This window comes from Bidens hawaiensis, unplaced genomic scaffold (genome assembly GCF_021521415.1).
Source record: "Bidens hawaiensis isolate Kalapana, Puna unplaced genomic scaffold, B.hawaiensis_p1.1 tig00024666_1, whole genome shotgun sequence".
NCBI lineage: Eukaryota > Viridiplantae > Streptophyta > Magnoliopsida > Asterales > Asteraceae > Bidens > Bidens hawaiensis.
This window is the reverse complement of record NW_027493907.1, coordinates 274,455-297,225: the sequence shown is the minus strand read 5'-3', so window position 1 is coordinate 297,225 and position 22,771 is coordinate 274,455. Positions and strand designations below refer to the sequence as shown.

The following is a 22,771-nucleotide window of genomic DNA, read 5'->3' as shown; positions in this document are numbered from 1 at the left end:
AAGGAGCTTCTAACTTTTGGCTAAATATCAAGGATAATTCTAAAGAATTTTATAGAGATCAACCCTTAAAGTATCAAGGACGTATTCTAAGTATCTTGGACCTGAAGCTGCTAGAAAAAAATGGATTATCGTCCATAACAAACTGAAAATAAGCTGGACGTGATGATACCACTTATTACAGATCTTGATTTACATCCATTGGCAACAACCAACTAGAAATTTATTATTACTATCTACTTTCGGGATAACAGATCAAGTGTAAGGATTATACAATATAAAGATACTAGTTTAGGGCTTCTAGTTTAGAGAACAAGAAAACATAAATGAACCCTAGTAAAGAGATATATGGCCAATGCAATGACCTTCCATTTCTTTAATCTTCATTAAACCCAAAACGTGTCTTCAGGTGAAGTGGGCCTAAACCGAGCCCAAGCTTTCACAAATCTAACAACCAATAAATTGAGGCTACCTCTCAATGGTTACCTCTTAATCATTCAAACTTAATGTTATCTCTTAGGTCATGAGGTATACTCTAACTCTTTTTAACTCTACATAAGCACCACATCACTTATTTTTCTCTCTTTCACTCCATCTCTCCCAAAGGAAATGGTTTAATCCTTTTAACTCCATCTCACTCCTATTAATTGTTATATATTGTTCTTTGCCTTTTAACCCGTTAAAAGCATAATCCATGACCCCTGTTTAACAAATTTAACACAAGTGAGGAGTGGTTTAATCCATCTTTAAACTGTCATGTCATCTTAAGTTGTGAACGATTAAGAGGTAGTTTATTAATAACCATTAAGAGACTAACAAATAGCCCCTTAAAGTTATCTAACCCAATTACCTTAACTCCTAACACAAAAAATTATGGTGACCTTAACTCCAAACACAAAATACTAAGGCGACCTTCAATCCCATAAGAAAAGATCGATGACCCAAATTCATTCGATAAAAAAAATCCCGTGATTTGACCTAAAATAAATCCGTCTTAATAGAAATCCGTATACACAAATTTTTCCGACTCCCATGATTTTTTTGGGTCCTCACTGATTTTATTATGTGATAAACCTTACCCTACCGAAACTATCCCGAAATTATTATATCCAGCTCTATGGCTATGAAGTAAAAGCATCTAATACCAATGAACATGTTAGAATTTTTTTTATCCGCCATCGATCATGCCTAACAATATTATTATTATTATTATTATTATTATTATTATTAGAACGACCAACAAACAGAGAATTGATTAGACACTTCGTACAAGGTAACCCAATGGCAAAAGGTCACCGCCAGCCCAACCATGTTGTACGTAGCCCTTAAGCGCCTCCAAGTTGTCACTAGTTCTGAGGAAACATCCGCTCGAAGGCTCATTGGTGATAAAACCAAGACGTCCTCATGATCGAACCGGATATCACAAAGATTCAGGCAATCTTTAACTGAGCCATCCATTAATAATAATATTATGATATGGAAAAAAATAAATACGGAGTATAACGAAAGGTTATTTTTTAATGGTCACAAGATTTACCGAATAAATAAAAGTAAAACATAATAACAGTCTTCGTTCGACTTTGTTTTTCACTAACAACATGTCAAACATATTAAAACAAACCGCGCCGAACCAATAATAGTAATCAACGTTTTTCGGCCGCGAACCGACACAAATTCGGATGGTATCAGGGGTTTAATAATTATAATAACTAAAAATATATATAAATTGAAAAAAAAATGACTACATAAGTGCCGCCAAGTAATACCGAGGGATATTTTTAACGGTCACAAGATTACCGAGGGGAATAAATAAAAGTAAAACATAATAACAGACTTCAATCGACTTTGTTTTTCATTAACAAATAACATGTCAAAAATATTGACAATTTGGCGTGATGAAGATGATGATAGCGCCAACCAGAATCCTCCGGTCGCAGTTGACCGAAAGAAGAAGAAGAAGCAGCAGCAGAAGATAAATTTAATAATTATATTACAAAATATATACATTTAAATATTAAAAAAAATCAAAATATATCAGTATAACTATAGATATAGATAGATACAGATCAATTATAAGGGGGTGTTTGGGGTTCCTTTTTTTTACCTTCTTATAACTTATTCACTTTTATAGATTGAAATAGTGTTTGGATAATATAACTTATTAAACCTTTTAAAAAAGGAAAAAAAAAGTTTTCATAAGTTAGGATTTTGTAACTTATGAAAAAATCCCAATCATCATAAGAATGTGTAAATAAGGAATCCCAAACATGCCCTAAAAATATAAATAAACCTATCCCATCTTCTTCTTCTCAAACTTCCCATCTTCTCTACAACTCTCTTCCCCATCTTCTTCTTTCTTCTTTCAATCGACTTTGTTTTTCATTAACACAGACATGTCAAACATATTAACAATTTGGCTCGTTAAATTTGGTCGGTTCCCGTCATGCTCATTTCGCTTTTGGTTACATTCGTTACGGTGTCGGAACAAAAACAAACACAAAAACACCAACAATATAAATATTGAGGCGGGCCAATAAGGCGGTGTCAGTCGGTAAAATCGGGTGTTGGTAAATCCCGAGCAACGTCGGTCCCAGGGCGTTGAGGCGGTGAGTCAACGTGAATTTGGTCAACTTCCATGATGTCCGTTATGGTAACAGAACTAAAAGAAAGAAATTTGTTCGGTTACGTTCGTTACAGTCTCAAAAATAAAACATATATAAATTGAGGTAAACCAATGGGGTGGCGTCGGTCGGTAAAACGAAGATGTTTGTCAAACTCGAGCCTTAAGGCGATTAGTCTACGCAAATTCAGTCGGTTTCGTCACATTAGTTACGATACCAAAACTAAAAAAAAATAATAAAATTGTCGTTCAATTGGTCGGAAACATGTTTTAAAACTGCTTGGTAGTTACACAATTAAAAAAAACATGTATTAAAACTGTTTGATAATGACACAAAAAGGAAACGGACACAAATAAAAAAAACTAAAGGAAACGATTTGCCTGCTTTTGGAGGGATTCGAACCTGAGTCAAAGAAAAGGAAATACACTTTAACAAAGTTGGATTACATGTTGTCGTTTTTTTAATATTTGGTATTAGTATTATGGATTATATATTTTGTTGGACTATGTGATTGTAATGTCATTTTTTTGTAATATTTGGTACCAAACTTTTAGGCGTAGATACATTGTTTTGGTTATGGTTAACCGCCCCAACCCGACTCGTTATAACCTTCAAAACCGATTACCCGAAACCACCATAATGGATCGGATATGGTATGAATATCCATTAACCGATATATCGGTTATGGTTATAGGTTTGACTCAGACCGCCCCAAACCGACCCATGCACACCCCTAGCGTGAACAGTAATGTCATGTCGGTAGTGAACAGTACAGGTGCGGTGGCTGGTTGGACATGTTTGAAACAATTCCGGAAACGGGTGCCGGGGTTCGTTTCAGATATGGTGGCGGCTGGTGGCTGCTGGTCAGACTTGGGTTCGGGTTAGATGGTGGCTAGGGATTGGATCGAGAGCCGTAGCTCTCATACCATGTTAAAAAGAAGGTGTTGGTAGTGAAAGAGATGATTATGAATGAGTAAATATTACAAAGGGGGGTGAGTCTCTATATATACAAGAGCTAAACCCTAATTACAATAACCAATAATAGGCCCATGGGCTTTAATCAACTACATGGGCTGTGCCCTAATATAATATAACTATCAAGTATAATTGTCATATAAAATAATAATAATACTCCATTAAGGGTCACAAGATTTACAGAGTAAAACATAATACCAGTCTTGTTTTCATTAACAACAAACATGTCGAACAGATTAAGAATTTGGCGTGATGAAGAAGAAGATGATGATGATGATGATAGCGTCAACCAAATTCGTCCGGCCGCAGTTATCCGAAAGAAGAAGAAGAAGAAGCTGCACATGACAAAAAAGACGAGTTTTGGGTTTGATCTGGTGGGAGACGAGTGTGAAGATCCTTCATTGTTGGTTCGTGCGATCTTAACCAAGATTGTTGATGACGGTGACGACTTTTTAATTCCCCCGAAGTGGCTGTTGAACTCGATACACGTTGTTGAGAAGTTGATGATGGCTGAGTTGAATAGATTCAAGACAACTCCATCTGCCAAAGAGACTGAAAGGAAGAAAAAACTTCAAATATAAATGTCAATGAGGTAACTCTTCATGATTACTTGTTTTTTCTTTTGTTTTTTTGGGTTCAGACATGAATGTTTGATTGATCATATACTCATGATCGATCAGGCTCCTAGCAGAAGATCAAATTTAATAATTATATTACAAAATATACATTTAAATATTAAATAAAAAACAAAATATATCAGTATAACTATAGATATAGATAGATAGATACAGATCAATTATAAGGGAGTGTTTGGGTTTACTTATTTTTACCTTCTTATAACTTATTCACTTTTATAGATTGAAATAGTGTTTGGATAATATAACTTATTAAACCTTTTAAAAAAGGAAAAAAAACGTTTTCGTAAGTTAGGATTTTGTAACTTATGGAAAAATCCCAAACATCATAAGAATGTGTAAATAAGGAATCCCAAACATGCCCTAAAAATATAAGTATACCTATCCCATATTCTTCTCAAACTTCCCATCTTCTCTACAACTCTCTTCCCCATCTTCTTCTTTCTTCTTTCAATCGACATTGTTTTTCATTAACACAGACATGTCAAACATATTAACAATTTGGCTCGTTAAATTTGGTCGGTTCCCGTCATGCTCATTTCGTTTTTGGTTACATTCGTTACGGTGTCGGAACAAAAACAAACACAAAAACACCAACAATATAAATATTGAGGCGGGCCAATAAGGCGGTGTCAGTCGGTAAAATCGGGTGTTGGTAAATCCCGAGCAACGTCGGTCCCAGGGCGTTGAGGCGGTGAGTCAACATGAATTTGGTCAACTTCCATGATGTTCGTTACGGTAACAGAACTAAAAGAAAGAAATTTGTTCGGTTACGTTCGTTACAGTCTCAAAAATAAAACAAAAAAAATTAAAACATATATAAATTGAGGTAAACCAATGGGGTGGCGTCGGTCGGTAAAACCCAGATGTTTGTCAAACTCGAGCCTTAAGGCGGTTAGTCTACGCAAATTCGGTCGGTTTCGTCACATTAGTTACGATACCGAAACTAAAACAAAATAATAAAATTGTCGTTCAGTTGGTCGGAAACATGTTTTAAAACTGCTTGGTAGTTACACAATTAAAAAAAAACATGTATTAAAATTGTTTGATAATGACACAAAAAGGAAACGGATACAAATAAAAAAAAACTAAAGGAAACGATTTGCCTGCTTTTGGAGGGATTCGAACCTGAGTCAAAGAAAAGGAAATACACTTTGACAAAGTTGGATTACATTGTTGGATTACATGTTGTCGTTTTTTTAATATTTGGTATTAGTATTATGGATTATATATTTTGTTGGACTATGTGATTGTAATGTCATTTTTTTGTAATATTTGGTACCAAACTTTTTGGCGTAGATACATTGTTTTGGTTATGGTTAACCGCCCCAACCCGACTCGTTATAACCGATTAACCGAAACCACCATAATGGATCGGTTATAGTTATGAATATCCATTAACCGATATATCGGTTATGGTTATAGGTTTGACTCAAACCGCCCCAAACCGACCCATGCACACCCCTAGCGTGAACAGTACAGGAGCGGTGGCTGGTTGGACATGTTTGAAACAAATCCGGAAACGGGTGCCGGGGTTCGTTTCAGATATGGTGGCGGCTGGTGGCTGCTGGTCAGACTCGGGTTCGGGTCAGATGGTGGCTAGGGATTGGATCGAGAGCCGTAGCTCTCATACCATGTTAAAAAGAAGGTGTTGGTAGTGAAAGAGATGATTATTGAATGAGTAAATATTACAAAGGGGGTGAGTTTCTATATATACAAGAGCTAAACCCTAATTACAACAACTAATAATAGGCCCATGGGCTTTAATCAACTACATGGGCTAATATAATATAACTATCAAGTATAATTGTCATATAAAATAATAATAATACTCCGTTAAGGGTCACAAGATTTACCTAGTAAAACATAATACCAGTCTTGTTTTCATTAACAACAAACATGTCGAACATATTAAGAATTTGGCGTGATGAAGAAGATGATGATTATAGCGTCAACCAAATTCGTCCGGCCGCAGTTATCCGAAAGAAGAAGAAGAGCCTGCGCGTGACAAAAAAGACGAGTTTTGGGTATGATCTGGTGGGAGACGAGTGAAGATCCTTCATTGTTGGTTCGTGCGATCTTAACCAAGATTGTTGATGACGGTGACGACTTTTTAACTCCCCCGAAGAGGCTGTTGAACTCGATACACGTTGTTGAGAAGTTGCTGATGGCTGAGTTGAATAGATTCAAGACAACTCCATCTGCCAAAGAGACTGAAAGGAAGAAAAAACTTCAAATATTAATGCCAATGAGGTAACTCTTCATGATTACTTGTTTTTTCTTTTGTTTTTTTTTCGGGTTCAGACATGAATGTTTGATTGATCATATACTCATGATCGATCAGGCTCCTAGTTAATTAGTTGTTTACCTTTTTTCCTTTAAAGGTTTTTTTTTTATTTTTGGTTTAGATATGATTATGAATGTTTGATTGATCATCTCATGATGATCGAGTTTGGTTCCTAGTTCTCTACTTTTTTCTTTAAAGGTTTAATTTTTTTTTTTTTTAGATTTGGATATGAATGTTGAAAACATAAAATATTTTTATTCTTTCAATTTCTATAAAAAATATGATGGGCTAATATCTTTTATTTGTTTATTTCGCATGTCGTTTTGTTTGCTGCTTAATGAGAGTTGAAGCTATTGGATTAACTGGATGGGGGCTTAAGGCTTATATTACTTTTTGACTATTTAGGTAAAAGAATTGGTTCTGTAAACAGATTTATTTCAGTTTTAGAATGTCAATTCGGGCCGTCTTATGTATTGTGCGTATGACATACGTATGTGTCTCTGTATGTGTTTTGATCATGAATGTCTCTATGTGTATGTATTTCTGTGTGTGTGAGTGTATGTGCGCGTATACAGGTTGTCAGGTTAATGTATGTATGGTATACATTATGGATTATGCGTTGTTTGCACCATTTAAGCTGCAACATTTGGAAGTGCTTTATATCTTTGAAATTTGTGCAATTTACCACAACAAATTCGTTCATGTTGTGACCTTTAATAGCCACAAACCGTGTCATTTTGAAATAACAGTTGGAATTGTTCTAAGAGGTATTTTGGTCACAGATGACCTGCATTTAAAAATTGATGATTGCAGACAATAGACTGCAGCAGAAAGTTTTAATCAAAAATCTCTACTGATATCGGATCATATGAGTTCAGGGGTAAAACAGTCGGTAATCATTGAGTTTGTTTCGGTTGATGAACTGCAGCAGGGTTTCGCTTAATTTCCTTTGATTCTAGGCGTGTGCGCTGCTGTTTAAACTGGTTACTGCTTTGTAATTGCTTTGGGTTAACAAATTTGGATCAGTTTGGTCAAGTAATTTTGATGTGTATGTTATGTGATACTAGATACTCATTTTAACTTTTTCTAAACGAAACTGTAAAACCAAACTGCTAGTAACGGTTCAGTTTGGTTCAGTCTTTGTGACATAAAAACCGTAAAACCGAGCCACAAACAACCCTAGCTGGTTGACATAGTTTCTATTGTTGTTTTGGTCTTTGTTTGTAAACAAGTTGTCATTCATAAGAAGTGCACTCTTATACTCATAAGTTTACTTGGAAGTGATCCTAGCAACTCATTCTGGTTCGCACTCTTCTTGACGAAAGCCCATTCTTCTCAATAATGTTATGTTACCCCACAATGTCAAATATAATTCAAGCTACATTTGTTTTATCTGCTAAATTGAGGATTTTATGAGTAGTGAGGATTATAACATAGGATTTACTTTGTGCTTCAATACATTTTGTTTTGTTTTGCACACATTGCCTGCTAGAGATTCAACTATACAAATCACCAGAACTAAAAACAAGGAACGACTCTATTATTAAAGAAACACCGGTTTTAAATGCACACATGACAGTTGTATCTATGCTCATCCTCTAGAAAAACCCGAATCCCACAATCCAAATATATTTGCTCAAATGTAATTGCACTCCCAAAAGAAAAACCACCTTTTTAAATGCACACATAAAAAACAGAAGAACAATACCACCACAAAACAAAAACAAATCAGAGTTGTGGTTTACATCATACGGAATGAACTCAAGTAAGATCATCATCATCCTCTTCTTCCTTGGCCTTCAACAACAATTTCACTCTCAACAGAAGGGTTGTCTTCCACTCGTCCTAAACAAAAACAAATCAGAGTTGTGGTTTACATCATACGGAATGAACTCAAGTAAGATCATCATCATCCTCTTCTTCCTTGGCCTTCAACAACAATTTCACTCTCAACAGAAGGGTTGTCTTCCACTCGTCCTAAACGTCAACCAAAAACGTTAAAATGTCGAGTTTTTATGTTAAATACTTGTATTTATTCAGTCCTGATATCTATTTTTAAAATAAAATGAACATTCACCACAATAAGTTATTATTATTACCAGCTTAGTCATGCTATCAAACTCATTGACAGCATCGGTGAACTTTGCAACATCCTCTTCATCCACAGCAGCAGCCAAATCCTGCCATTAAAGAACAAAAACACATCCTTAGACCATCATGTTTTGTCCAACAAGAAGCAAATTTCCAATAACATACCGCCAGCAATTTGTATTCACGTGTTCCAGAAAACGTGGGGTACAGTTCCTACATATAAAGGCAATATTTTCAGTCAATAGATCGAATCTCATATAGCAAAATTTAACACGTTTGCAAATGTTGACCTGGTAACGCTCCAATGCATTCATGATTGCAACAACATCACCTTTGCAGAGCTGGCAAATGCCAGCATTAAGTAGATGCCCTCTCACTCCATATTTTAGCAAGTTATTATTGAGCGATTGTCGAGCTATTTCTTCATAGATCTCAATAGCTTTCTGATACCTGGAACAAATTGTGAGGTTATATTATTATATAAAAGTTATAAAGCAATCCCTACTTTGAACATGCAAAACTTACTGTTCCAGTTGAGCTGAAAATTGAGCAATTTTCTGTTTGCATTGGTTCGCAGAAGTTGTGACTTCTGGATTTTGCTCCTGTTCATATAATTCACCTTGGAAAAGATCAGCTGCTTTATCATAGTAAGCTATAGCCTTCTCTAGATTTTGCTCCTGTTCATATAATTCAGCAATTTCCTGCATATAATGAAGCCAAATTTAAAGTTTAGAGTTTTTAATTTTTTGATACTTAAAATGCAAAATGTATAAAATAGGATATGTACCTTGCAATATCTGGCAGACATGCTGAGCCTCCCAATTTCCATGAACAAGTTTAGTGATTGCTCTAGGTGAGCTATGCACTCTGCAAACATTTAACAAGTAATCAAGAATATTATTATTCTGACAGCAAGTATGATGCTTAATATATGACAAACAAACATATGTTAGCATGAGTGGTTTCTTACCCTTGGTGTTTGTTTTCTTGTATGAATGAGCTGCATCAGCATAGGCATTAGCAGCTTCATGTTTGCTATCCATCTAGAATACATAAATTCGTTATTAAAATGGGTTCGCCAAATGATGATATGATGCAAGTGAAACAACCAAATAGGCTAAGAAAAAGCGAACAGCAGCATTAAACACTCACTTTCAGATGGCACTCAGCCAGTTTGACATATACAGATCCAGCTTGATCCCCTGAAAAATTATAGTCATATAAAAAGAAAATGTCACAACATAAACAAACAAAAGCCATCAAACATATATGCAGGTTAATAGATGGATTCTTGAACATATACATTGAGTAAAGTCTATTATCCAAACATAAAAACTTAAAAAGTATTGACAAGATTTAACAATTGAATATCAAAGCACAAAATAAATCATGAGTAATATGATACTAACAAGATTTTGCAAGCTTGTAACAGTTGGCAGCTTTTTCATACAAATCACCGGCATCTTTATACTTGAACCCGAAAAAGGCCCAACCGTTGAGCTTCTTCTCAGCTTTCTTCTCAAACTCCAGAGCTTTTGCTATTTGATCAGACATTCTCACTCTGTGAGTTTGCAGACAAAAGAACGATAACTATTAACACCTTTAAGTTACAAATAAGCAGAGCTATGCGTGGCAGCCCGAGGTCAAGTTAAACTATCAGACTACAACATATAAATGCATAGCTAGCTAGTAATATAGACAAGCTAAATAATAATAATAATAATAATAATAATAATAATAATAATAATATCACAGTTTCAAATGCTAATAACCTAATTTATCAACTTCATAGAGCAAGTGGATCAATCAATGAAGCTGTTGAATAGTCTAATTAAGGTATGAAATTTCATTTTCTGATAATGAATTAAACGAATATATGTAGTGTAACTAGTACCAAAACCCTAACACGAAGACAATATGAAGTGATCTGAAACTGCAATACGGCAATAGTCATCAGTGCTATAAACAGGATTAAAAGTTAATTGAACAGTTGGAAGGGATTGGATCAGATTAAGTAAATCGAATTCAGTTTAGACTAGATAATAACATAATAATCAATAAATATTGGACATGAAGAAGAAGAAGAAGAAGAAGAAGAAGAATACTGACCAGTAATTGAAGGATAAATACGATACCGAGATCTCCTTAGTGATTTGATTTGATACGAATGATATGATCGAAAGAGAAGATATGAGATTTGAAATGTATGGTGGTGGACTGGACTTGGTAGATTACTAGGAGAAACGGAATTCAGATGGATTATTATTATTATTATTATTATTATTATTATTGGATTTTTGGTAACATTTTGCTTCTCAATAAAACCGGTTTAATACATAATAATTAGTGCTATTAAAACCGTGTTGCGGCTTTAAAATGTGTTGTGGCGGGGACAGCATGAGAATTTGGATTGTATCGATTGGTTTATTATAGTATCGATACAGTATTTACATACACTAAAGTATTATGAAAAAAATACAAAAAGTAAAGTAGTAATATGATCAAAATAATATCTAAAATCGTAATATAAAACCGTGCAATACGTTTAAAAATAATTTTTATGTCTCTTTTCACTCCGATGAACTATTATTAATAGGGTATATAATCATTATTCATTACCCTACAACTAGTTTAAATAAAGTAAAACTGTTAACTAATTTTAGTTTTAAATATCTCATAAATCTTTAAAGAACCTAGAATGATGAATACAAGGCAACTTACACCGTATAAATATTAATTACCACATAACTTATACAAGACGATTTTCTATGTTTTTTCTCTTCCAATAATTCTAATTATTTCTCGACATATTATTGATTTTGAAATGAATATCCAATCTCTTCATAAAGTGAATAATGCAACTGTTGCTTCCAAAATTAAATTTATTTATTATCAAAATCTATAGAAAATTAAAAAAGCATTGTAAAATGAGTCTCAAGCACAAATATTGTAAAATGAGTCTCAAGCACAAATAATATCTTGCTACAGAAAGTCAACAAGATAATTCATAAAAAAATGAGTGTCTTACAATAAAAACTCAAAAAATTGCTTATAAATTACTCAAACTTGTAACTTTCCGGTTTCCACTACAAAAAGTACTATCATACTTGTCACCAGACATAACATTTACACGGCTTATAATGATTGAGCGTCACAACAGTACAAGAGGAGGGCACGTCAGCACTCTTCTTAGCAGTATGAGCATAGCAGCACCCTTTACTGTTTTCATCATCAAGTAATTACCCTTCCATGTATTCATGAATTCTCGGTTGACAGATTTGAACTAATGAACCCGAATACAACCTATAGATTTATTCGTGTCATAGGCATGCACCAACAGTCCAACCTTAATGCGAATACACCTTAAATTATTTAAATCATTTATCTAAGCGAGTCAAATGGGCTGTTATCAAGTTAAAAACGAGTTAAACAGTTTCAATAAGCGGGTTAAACGAGCCATAAATGGGTTAGTGGACTGACGGGCTGACCTAGTTAAACATGCGAATCCAAACACAACCCATATTATTAAATGGATTATATTGATAGACCCGAACATGACATGTTCATTTAATGGATTAAAAACCGGAAACGCAACACATGATTTTTTTGGTTGTGTTGAGGATTACCAACCCTATATATAGCTCATCAGGGGTTCTCTTATAAACTTTAAAATCCATGCTAGGTTTGTGAATACTCCAAAACTTGACTAACTAAACTTATTCAGCAAACCACATGTAGCAACAGATGTTGTCTGATATAGTGTTTGTATGTGTTTTTACTTCATGTAATTATGACTTCTTTTGTAAAAATGTTAAGGACAAAAGAGGTTGAATTTGACAACAGTAACACATTCTTGTACACCATGATCAGATAGACATACAACTGACTGTTGGTGATCCAATGAAGCGCGAATGTGTTGATCTGAAAGATCTCTCATATGGATCAATATCAGCATCTGCTTCTTTTCTCATTTTGCGGTACTCTTCTGTCATATTCGTCAGTGATTCCATTATTTCTGATATTGTTGGTCTCAGTCCCTTGTCACCCTAATCCAATACCAACAACTTTCATAAGCATACATCATTAAAAACTTAACACATTATTTTATATTTACTGCTTTACCTGAGTACACATGAAACAAGAACAGCAAATTTTGACAGTGTTTTCAGAGGGATTGTTTTTCTCAAGGATGGTTCAACCATCTCATCCAAGGACTCACTGTCATGAAGCAGGGAAGATGCCCATTGCACCAACGAGTTCTCTTCTTTTGGTTCAAGTCTGTTCATAAACAAACAAACATATAACTGTAGAGTAAGTTAAACTTTTCGTGTCCTTTAGGTTTATACCATTTTTCAGATACTGTCCTTAAACCAAGAAAATAATAAGAAACATTCTTTATGTTCGAAAAAGTTTGCACGGTTTGTCCTTTCCACTAATGGGGGCTAGTTTTTTCTTTAAGTCCAATCATGTGCCTTGCACATGAGAGTATTTTCGTCATTTCATTTTTCTAGGGACTATTTATGTAGTTATCTTATAGAATCGGGTCCATCATTCTATAAGATAATTACACAAATAGCCCCTAGAAAGATATAATGATGAAATTACCCTCATGTGCAAAGCACATAACTGGACTTAACGGAAAGAACTAATGCCCGCCAGTGGAAAGGACGAAACGTGCAAACCTTTTAAAACATAAAGGATATCTCTTGCTATTTCTTTTATTCAAGGGTGATTTATGAAACATGCTATAAATTTAAAGGACGAGAAGTGTAATTTACTCATACTTGTATAATATAAGAACATATATGTATATGGGTTGTGTTGAGGCATACCCATCAATAGGCTTCTTTCCAGTTAAAAGTTCCAGAAGCAGCACTCCAAAGGCATAAATGTCATCCTTTTAGTTACCACCAGATACAGGTTGGCCGTGTTCATGAGCAATGCCACCAGTTTGCATTTCAGAAACCTGGTTAAATAAGGATATGATCGATTAAGCAGGAATATGTACAAAAGTAAATTGTATTATGATTGTACCTCAGGTTTAGCAGTCTTTATTGTTAGGGGCTTCAAAAGAGCTAAACAACAGTCAGAGATGCGAGGAGTTAGATCATCATCAAGTAAGACATTAGCAGCCTTTAGGTTCCCATGAGCCAAAGGAGGCACACACGTTGAGTGCAGGTAGCTGAAATAGATGGAATTGATGACAAGCACATAAATTTGGAACAAGTATGAGATGAGATGTGATTCTTACTTCAAAGCTCGGGTTATTCCAATAGCAATTTTGAGACGAAGGCCCCAAGATAAAGGCATGTATGCATCAGAATGCAAAGCATGAGCAAGAGAGAGATTTCTTGCATATTCATACACAGGCATATGTTGCCCCTGTTCTACACAGTATCCATGAAGTGTTATGATGTTTGGATGTCTTAAACGAGACGTATTCCAAATCACTTCCAAGAACTGTTGCTCTTCATGAAGCGAGAGTGAGATCGTGCTTATACACTTCACAGCAAACACCTTCAAGAAGACAAAGACAAAAAAATATCATAACTATTTGTATACATTTAGATTAAGCAGCGTTAAGGATGTGTACTTGTCCATCAGGAAACTCTGCTCTGAACACGGACCCGAGAGATCCTTCACCTAAAAAATTAGTTCGGTTGAAGTTATTTGTGGCTAATTCCAGGTCAAAAACAGCATATAACTTTGCACCAATCCGCATTCTACTCTTTTTAGCAAAGCTTCTTCTTCTGTTCACCCTCACAACTTTAGTACGGGTCGGAGGTACATGCCTTATCTCACTAGGCGAGCTGATAACCGAGATTTCTGGGCTCTCATCATGGCCAGTAGCTGAACATTCTATATAACAAAATATATAAAAATATGATAACAGATATTATGGTTAGTGAATAGGGATTTCTGAGCTTGCCTCTGGGGATGGGGATACTTAGTGGAAGAGAATGATGTGACCCTTTAATACTTTCTTGTTTTCTAGGCTTTCTACCACATTTAGAGAACCAAATTATGGAGAAGAGTAGTAAGCATGCTACCAGTAGTGAACCACTACCAACCAAAATGGCTACTTTGCTTATTTTCCTCTTTTTGGGCTTCTTGGATTCTGGCAAAGGATAACTCGTGACTGCACTTGACTCGGTAGACGGCGGAGTTGTAATATTTGTAATATTCTTCTGATCTGGTGGGCTGTCAAAAGGGAAATCCCAGGGTGGACTGCTTTCGCTTTTGTCAAACATGTTATCACCAAACCTTTTATAGAGTATAAATTTAGTCATATATGAGCAAAAACTAGTAAAAACGATTAATGGAATAAGCTTTATTATGTTAGCTCACCATAGATTGTGTATATATTGGAATTGTCTTGGAATAATACCACTAAAGTGGTTATCTTGTATGTTGCTGACATTGTATGGATTTGAATTTAGTATCACGAAAAGTCAAAAACAAAGAAACTCGTGAAAGGTTTGCAGACAGCTTACAGGTCTGTTAGCTGAAGACTAGCCAGAAATATTACTGATCCGGTGAATTCATTATGCTGCAAAAACCTGTAAAGGCGTTCCAAAAATTAATATAACCAACATCAATTGTGTAAATAAGTACAGATTTTGTGTACATATAGGCACACTGACAGTCTTGATAAGCCTTTGAGTGTTGCAAATGAACTTGGTAGGTCACCAATAAATTCATTGTAAGACAGGTCCCTGTAAAAGCAGAGGCGATTAATCTTCTGTTGTCAAAATGTAGAATTTGATATCATAGATCGTAAAAGTCAAGCATATATAAATATTGAGAAAAAAAGTTGACATCATACATGTCTCTGAGAGATGATAAGCCTGTGAATACATTCCCAACAGGCCCATTCAAAAAGTTGTGGCTCAAATTCCTGCAAGGAGAAAGATCATGACTATTTGATAGCAAGTGAGGTAGGTTGAGGAGGAGAAAAGAAGAGGAGGGATTGTGGATGAACTTACATATGTCTAAGATTTTTCATAGAAGATAATGAGTAAGGTATGTATTGGCTTAAATTGTTGCATGCCAAATTTCTGCATTCAAGGAAATATTATTCTGATCAATAGACAGCTTTTAACAGCAGAAACTCTTATAATGTGTCAATATCAGTAGGATGCAACTTACAAGTTTGTAAGATTTGAAGGCAGACTATATGGAATTTCACCATAAATGTTGTTGTTGCTAAGATCCCTATAGTATAAAAGAACCACAATTTAGAAAGTAGGAAATTTGTGCAATAAGGTTCATGTGATTTTGAAAGTGCAAGATCAAAATAACTTACAGTTGCTTCAAGTGATGAAGATTACCGAGCTCGTAACCAAGGGTTCCACTAATGTTTAGATTGTTAAGCTTACTGTATATTAAGTCAAAGTAAGTACAGTGTAAAGGATAAAAAAGTATACTCCTATAATTTCCAAACAAAGAGTCACATTTCTGAAATTTTTAAAACTATTGGTAAATCATAGTTTATACAACTAAATCAGCCCAGGAAGAAATATTTAACATTACATTTGGATGATTGAAGAATCAACACAGTAAACTCCCATCCATGAATCTTCACATGGATCACCGCCACTTGATTTCCATCCCTTGAGCTGCGGTGGAGTATTAAAAGACGTATACAGATCTTGTAGTGCTTTCACTGTCCAGATTACACAAGACCAATACATACAGTACTGTGATTAGAATGAAGTATCCTAGGCTACCAATCAGTTACTGCAATTTTGGAAATATGAATAAACTCAATCGAATCAAAAGAACAATACCAGACTTTACAACCTCCATGCTATCTAAAGAACTATAAATTAAACCTAAATCCAATTATCATGAAAATCAAAGTTCTGGTAATTCTCTAAGAATGAAGATGCAATACCATCAGAAACATCGGTAACCGCAGAACCGTGTTGAATCAGCAACAACAATGATAAGGCAAATAGACTGAAGAAGAAACGTCCACAGCAAGTCATCGTTGAAATTTATCTCATCGGACAAATTAGCCAAAGAACTCCTTATCAATCAATCGCCTGAAAACACAAAATTAACCTAATTATAAGAATCGATACAGTAAATTAACAGTAACAGTGTAATTAAATAATGAGAAAACACGGAAAAATCAACTAATCACTTGATAATCGCTTATTCTCAGAGAAATTAGGTTTCTTACAATAGTCAAATCACTGTTCTAAGAGAGGCATAATCGTACCTTTAGTGAGAGAGAGTGTGTATGTTTGAGAGAGAGAAGAAGAGTATGGTGTGAGTTGCAGAGGACAAGAGGCGGGTAATGAGAGTAAGAGGTGCCACGTCAGCAAACGAACGGTTAGTTTGTTGCGTTCTCGATTTCTTACGTCAGCATACGTAAGAGACATATGGTAATTCGTGCATTAAGCGTTGTACAACAGCGACGGCTGAGTTTCATATTTTTATTTTCCCTCCACAGTCTAATTGATAGTTTTTGTTTGAATAGAGAGTATTAAAAGTATAGATATAGTTACAAGACGATAAACTGGCACAATCGGTGTAAATATGTTTGATATGGTTGTTTCGTTTTTGTTTTGGCCTTCCTCCGGGTTGTGGAGGCTCTTTGCAGCTTCGGCTTTTGTTTATATAAGTTCACAATTTAAAAAAATATTATATGTTCATTCGTTATTTTCATATTTCTCAAGTTGAAATAAAATATACAAAACAAACTATTTTTCGATTATATTTTTTATGTTGCAAGTTATAATGAATTTTAGGACATGTTATTTTTGAGGTTTTGAAACTTAAATGCTATTTACAAATAAAGATTTAGAGTTCTTTTTCAAGATCAAATTTGGGATTAGTTGAGCTATTGAGTTTATATCCGTTTACATTTTCTATGATGCGTTTAAGATGTTAATCTAATCACATTTATTTTTTTAATATATATACTTTAAGGATGAGTGGGAAAGCTTGCAGATTGTTCAGTGGATACTCAAATTCGATCTTCACTTGTGTCATTTTTGATGGATTATGGTAATGAAATATTTGAGTTTGGCCTTGCCAGGTTATCAGTTCAAATCTCGAGCCCACCTGGGGTTTCATCTCATCATGTGTTACGCTAGAGGTTATGTTCTTGTGGCGGCACAATGGTTGTCAAGTGGCAGTCGGCGGTATGGTTTCCAGAGGGTTTGCCAACTTTGAAACCAATGTGTGTCGGTTAAGACAACATAGTCTAGTCAGAATAGAGCAATGAGACATTCCAATTAGAGTGTACGAAAAAAAAAGACTTACTTATATAGGGAAAGTTAGTTAACTCGTCAAACAAGAAACTAAAATCCCCTTGTGAATAACCCTAACAAAAATATTTATATTTTAACTACACAACCTTTATATCCTTAATGTTTTATCCTAAAAAGCAATATTCAAAATCACAATCTTTATAACAGAAAACTAGAATATTGGTCCTTGTTACATATGAGTTGAAAATATTTTAAACGTTATTTACACACACACACATATATATAGGATGAGTATCATTATAGAACCCTTAAATTATTTAATAACTTGAAGAAACCATTAAAAACTAACGTTTTTTATAAAATTTTTTGTATGTTAATGTTATTTGATTGTAGTTTCATCATTTTGTACATCTATATTTATAATTACAGTTTTGAAAATTAGGTTGTATACATATCTGTATTTTATTTTACACCTATGTAAATTTGTTAATACATAAATTTTACACATATGTAAACTTGTGATTTATATATGTAATCAAAACTTTTTATATAAAATATAATAAAACTACTCTTAAATAATGTTAGTATATCAAAAGAATTAAAAAAATGTTTGATTGTTTAGAGTTCCTAACAGTTCTTAATTTTTTTGGAGTTCTTAAACGATACCAACCATATATATATATATATATATATACCATAATAATTCTTTACCTTAAGTTCTGCAAAACCACAAGATATATGAAAAAAATGTATATATTGTGGAATGAGAAACTGTTATATAAATCATTGAATTGCTAAAATAATAGTCATACTAAAAAAAGAACACGAAATCAGTTATAAATAATTAATTATGGTCCAAATCAGTTTTTAAATCATTTAAAATGAAATAGTTGGTTATGATTGTAGAAAACATTAATTAGTGAGGTTTGATTCTAGATTAGTGTATTATGTGGCAATTATATAGATGAAAACCGGATAACTTGAAAGTCTAGGGATGAGCTTGGGACGGTACATGTATCCGTACCCATACCTTACCCGATTGTACTCGTACCAAAAATCAACAAAAACATGTACCAATACTCGTACCAATTTTTTCGGTATGGTACGGGTATTTCGGTACGGTACCCGTTTTTGTACCACTTTGCTTTTTTTTACTTCCAAATCTTCGATCTTGAAACCGATACCAGTATGAGTAACAAACAACCTGAATTAATCTGAGTATCGGTACTTGCACAGGTACTCTGCGGTACCAAATTAGTACAAGTACCAAATTGGTCGCCGACTTTAAGTGATTTGTTTGTTGGTTCGAATCTTGGATGTTATTATTCAATATTGAAGAAACATTTGATACTTGTTCAATAATAACATGGTCAGTGAATTTATTTTATATATTACATACGAAGAATCCTATTTAAACCCCTATATATTCCAAACAGGTACATAATACCAAACGTACCCGTACATGTACCGAAATTCAACAAAAATGATACCAATACTGGCAATACACTTACCGAATAAGTTAAATCGATACGAGTATATGGATATGGTATGGGTATTTAGGACAAAATGTTGTATGAACATGCAAATTGAAAACTATGTAGATATTTGTATTTGAACAAAAATCACCAACGCCCAGTTTACTTTAACAAAAGAATGGAAAGGAAAAGAAGAAAATAAAAATGCAAACCAATTGGTTATTAGGAGTTACACAAATAGAATAAAAATTTTAGAAGAAATGTAGTTTCTTCAATCCTCTGGCTCATTTTACGAGTTTCATCGGTGATCAAGTTCCTACTTGGCTGATTATTCCAGTACGGCTTTCTTTCTTTCAACTTCTAATCTCTCGTCATCTTTCCGTTATCAAAGTATATTATTTGATTTGTTGTTCGCTTACTATCATGTTATTTTTGGATTTGATGAATTTCGTTACAAAATTTTATTAGTTTTCTTGTCAATAGTTTTGTAATTTTGTTGCAATCCGATCGATAATCGTTCCGATTCCCACCAACTGTTTGTGATAACGCCCACAAAGGTCAATGATCTTGTCTTATTTTGTTTATAGACAGAGCATCTTGATGTTGCTGTTTTCTGTAGATATTCTTTTGAGTATTATATATTATTTGGAATTTAAACAGGTATGAATTCAGTTATAAGTATAAAGAAACTACATTCAAATGATAATTTGATTTCATTTAAAATGAAACAAATTAACAAGTTACAAGTATCTATATGGCATATGCCATACACAAGCCAAAGCAGTAAGACACTTTTTCATTCAAACAAAAATACAAGTACAAACAGATAGCTTTACTCAAAGCATGATGTCAGCTCTATCTGGCAACCGTCTAAAGAAGTTGATTAGGACCAAAGGCAGTTTGTTATGGCGGTATAACAAAGAGATGACTGTCTGCATGAGCACAACATGGAAAGGCGTGACATACAGAATGATAGCAGCAATTAAACAGAACATTACAAATAGTGATGTAGCTGTGGGGTCTCTCCAGCTCAGTAAAGACTGAAGCCTTTCTCCTTGTGTTGCTATATCACCAACCAGTGTCTGAATCTTTACAGACTCGCTCCTCAAACGATCATATCTCATACTTATGATATCAAGAGGACGAGAGGTTGGAAAGGTGTCGAATTCTTCATCAAGTTCGTCATGGTGTGCGTTATCTGCACACGAGAGGCGAGTGCCCATTTGAGGTGGATACCTTGGTCTGTGTCTATAGTTCCAAACTCCTTTTACAAAAAGAAAGAGGAAAATAGATGACAGAATAAGCTCTGGATGCATGGCCACTATATAGAAAATGATAATGGTGTTTATGGGATTCTTCCTGAACCATTTTCCCACTGCAAACGAACCACCAAAAACTTCTTTGATTCTCAAGAAATTAGCTTTGCTTCGTTTCATACTCCACGCGTCACAACCCACATTTAGCATGTACTCTACAACCTCTTTCCTCAAGGGTGGTTCGGCTCGGCTGAGCCTCATGGAGACAATTTGAGTCGCTTGGTGTCTCAGGCTATCAAGCTGAGTGACAGTTAAGGGGCAGATGTAGTGCATATATGGAAATAGCGGCTGCGTGTACATTTGCAACATGTTTACCAATGCCGAGCATGTAAACCTCACTGCCAATTTAATCTCGCCCATCCTTTTCACCCCCAGATGGATGCAAAACTAAAAGGGGGTACGAGTGGAGGTAAATGCGTCCACTTTCAAGGGTTGAAACACGAATCCTGACCTTCCCGATCCTTGTATCCTCGCCTTGTAAATGAAAGTTATCAAACACGCCAATGGTTAAAGTAGTACATGGATAAAAAACATCCCAAGTATACTGCTCGTTCCATTTTGGATTAGAACTGTCTATTGTTGTTTTTGTTCTGACCCACTTTGGCCCATACTTGGCTACACAGTACGCGTCTGTTGTGGTCCTTCCATCTTTTGTCTTCATTCGTGGCAACCCTTGAGCACTCAAGATTCCCAATTCAAGAATCCCAATGCTTTTCTTCCATAACTGCTTAGCTGCTGGCCTAAACTCGCTACTGTACCGAGTGGATTCATCAAAAACATGATAACCGCCTTTTAAACAGATCCTCATATGAATCCTACTAGCAAACTTGGCTTGTTTTGTCTGTTGCGCTTCAATCATTACAAACTTTTCAAGATTAAACCACCTTGAAGGAATAGTTCTGTTATCCGACCTCCGATCCACATAATGTAAGGGGATCGCGCACCTTCCAAGAACCTCATCTTCATTTGGTGCAACCCTATCTTCCACACTCAAAATCAAGGGATCTTCAAATGGCTGTGCAGCTACAAACATAACGTCTTCATTCCACATAGGATTTATAGTCTTGCTAATAGATATTCTAGTCCTTAAAGCCATATGCCCGAGAGTTGCCTTCACATAGACTTCAGGAAACCTTGTTTGATCACTGGGTACCAAATCCTGTGCTTCAATCACATTAACCCTGAGATACCAAAGCATAGGCGAATAATACACCTTGGAACGGACGCTGGTGGGACCATCAACTACTCCAGCAGAAATAGCTTCATGAAATGCTTCATCAGCTTGTGTACCCCACCAAACAGAAAGCATCAGCTCCCCGTTAACCTTATCGCCTTTCCTGTCTCTTAATTCATGCCATTGAGGATCTGGTTGGACCCTCTTTGGAATCGCACCAAGATCATATAAAACCCACCCCTTGAAATCATCCTTCATAACATCTGTATCTTTGACAGTGACCTCAAGCATAGTTGCATCAATCTCGTCCATAAGGAAAGCAAACACTTGGTTCCACTCAGGATACACGTTCGTCTCCAAAAGAGCCAAAGGACGAGTCGTTTCCTTATAGTTTCCCAGCCGAGCCTCAAGATAAACGGTCACATCCACCAGTAACAATAGCATCTTCCGCATGTAAATTCTTTCCTTTCACGACACGAACATATAGGTACTGCTTTCGTTGTACATGCTTATACGGTATGTGCATAGTTTGGGTCTCACAACTGAGAAGTAAGATAATAAAAACTCTTACCAGACCCTATAAAGTAGGACTACCAGATTGAATAGCTAAAGAACAAGGGATTACATAAATGACTTCAGATTCAAAATTTTTAAATATATGGTGGGGTTATAATTTATTATAGTGGAATCATAGTCATCAATCTTATCTACTTAATAACCAGACAATAGATAGTGGACACTCTTGCACGAAAATGGTCAAGATTTTGTTGGGTTTCAACGGTGGTTCGGAACGAAAACGGACAAACCTTTCTAACCCGTTTTAATTGATGATTTCGTTTAATAGTTATTAATCAATATTAATAATCAAATATATAAACGAGTTATAAAAACGCAGCGGAATATAAACGATAAAACGAACCAAAAACCGAAACTCAAACCCGGATCCGATTACAACAATACGAGTACGATAAACAAT

At 34.9% G+C, this 22,771-nt stretch overlaps 1 protein-coding gene and 2 pseudogenes across 2 annotated transcripts; all 3 read right to left on the bottom strand.

Annotated features, from left to right (window-relative positions):
* Positions 1–8,362: 8,362 nt before the first annotated feature.
* On the bottom strand, positions 8,363–10,803 carry LOC143569841 (alpha-soluble NSF attachment protein-like). The gene is made up of 10 exons (XM_077055653.1): positions 10,716–10,803; positions 10,016–10,167; positions 9,759–9,808; positions 9,577–9,649; positions 9,394–9,473; positions 9,132–9,307; positions 8,897–9,056; positions 8,772–8,819; positions 8,615–8,695; positions 8,363–8,492 (listed from the first exon to the last, which is right to left on the bottom strand). The coding sequence occupies exons 2-10, from the start codon at positions 10,158–10,160 to the stop codon at positions 8,409–8,411; spliced, it is 897 nt and encodes a 298-aa protein (XP_076911768.1). The 5' UTR covers positions 10,161–10,167; positions 10,716–10,803; the 3' UTR covers positions 8,363–8,408.
* A 1,487-nt stretch (positions 10,804–12,290) lies between these two features.
* Positions 12,291–16,423, bottom strand: LOC143569846 (protein STRUBBELIG-RECEPTOR FAMILY 2-like; annotated as a pseudogene). The gene is made up of 14 exons (XR_013141804.1): positions 16,140–16,423; positions 15,913–15,984; positions 15,756–15,821; positions 15,593–15,664; positions 15,433–15,504; positions 15,251–15,322; positions 15,101–15,166; positions 14,657–14,870; positions 14,200–14,499; positions 13,858–14,123; positions 13,641–13,788; positions 13,439–13,572; positions 12,737–12,884; positions 12,291–12,652 (listed from the first exon to the last, which is right to left on the bottom strand). The product of XR_013141804.1 is annotated as a protein STRUBBELIG-RECEPTOR FAMILY 2-like (transcript).
* Positions 16,424–20,102: 3,679 nt separating this feature from the next.
* On the bottom strand, positions 20,103–22,515 carry LOC143569848 (FT-interacting protein 3-like; annotated as a pseudogene).
* Positions 22,516–22,771: the final 256 nt, after the last annotated feature.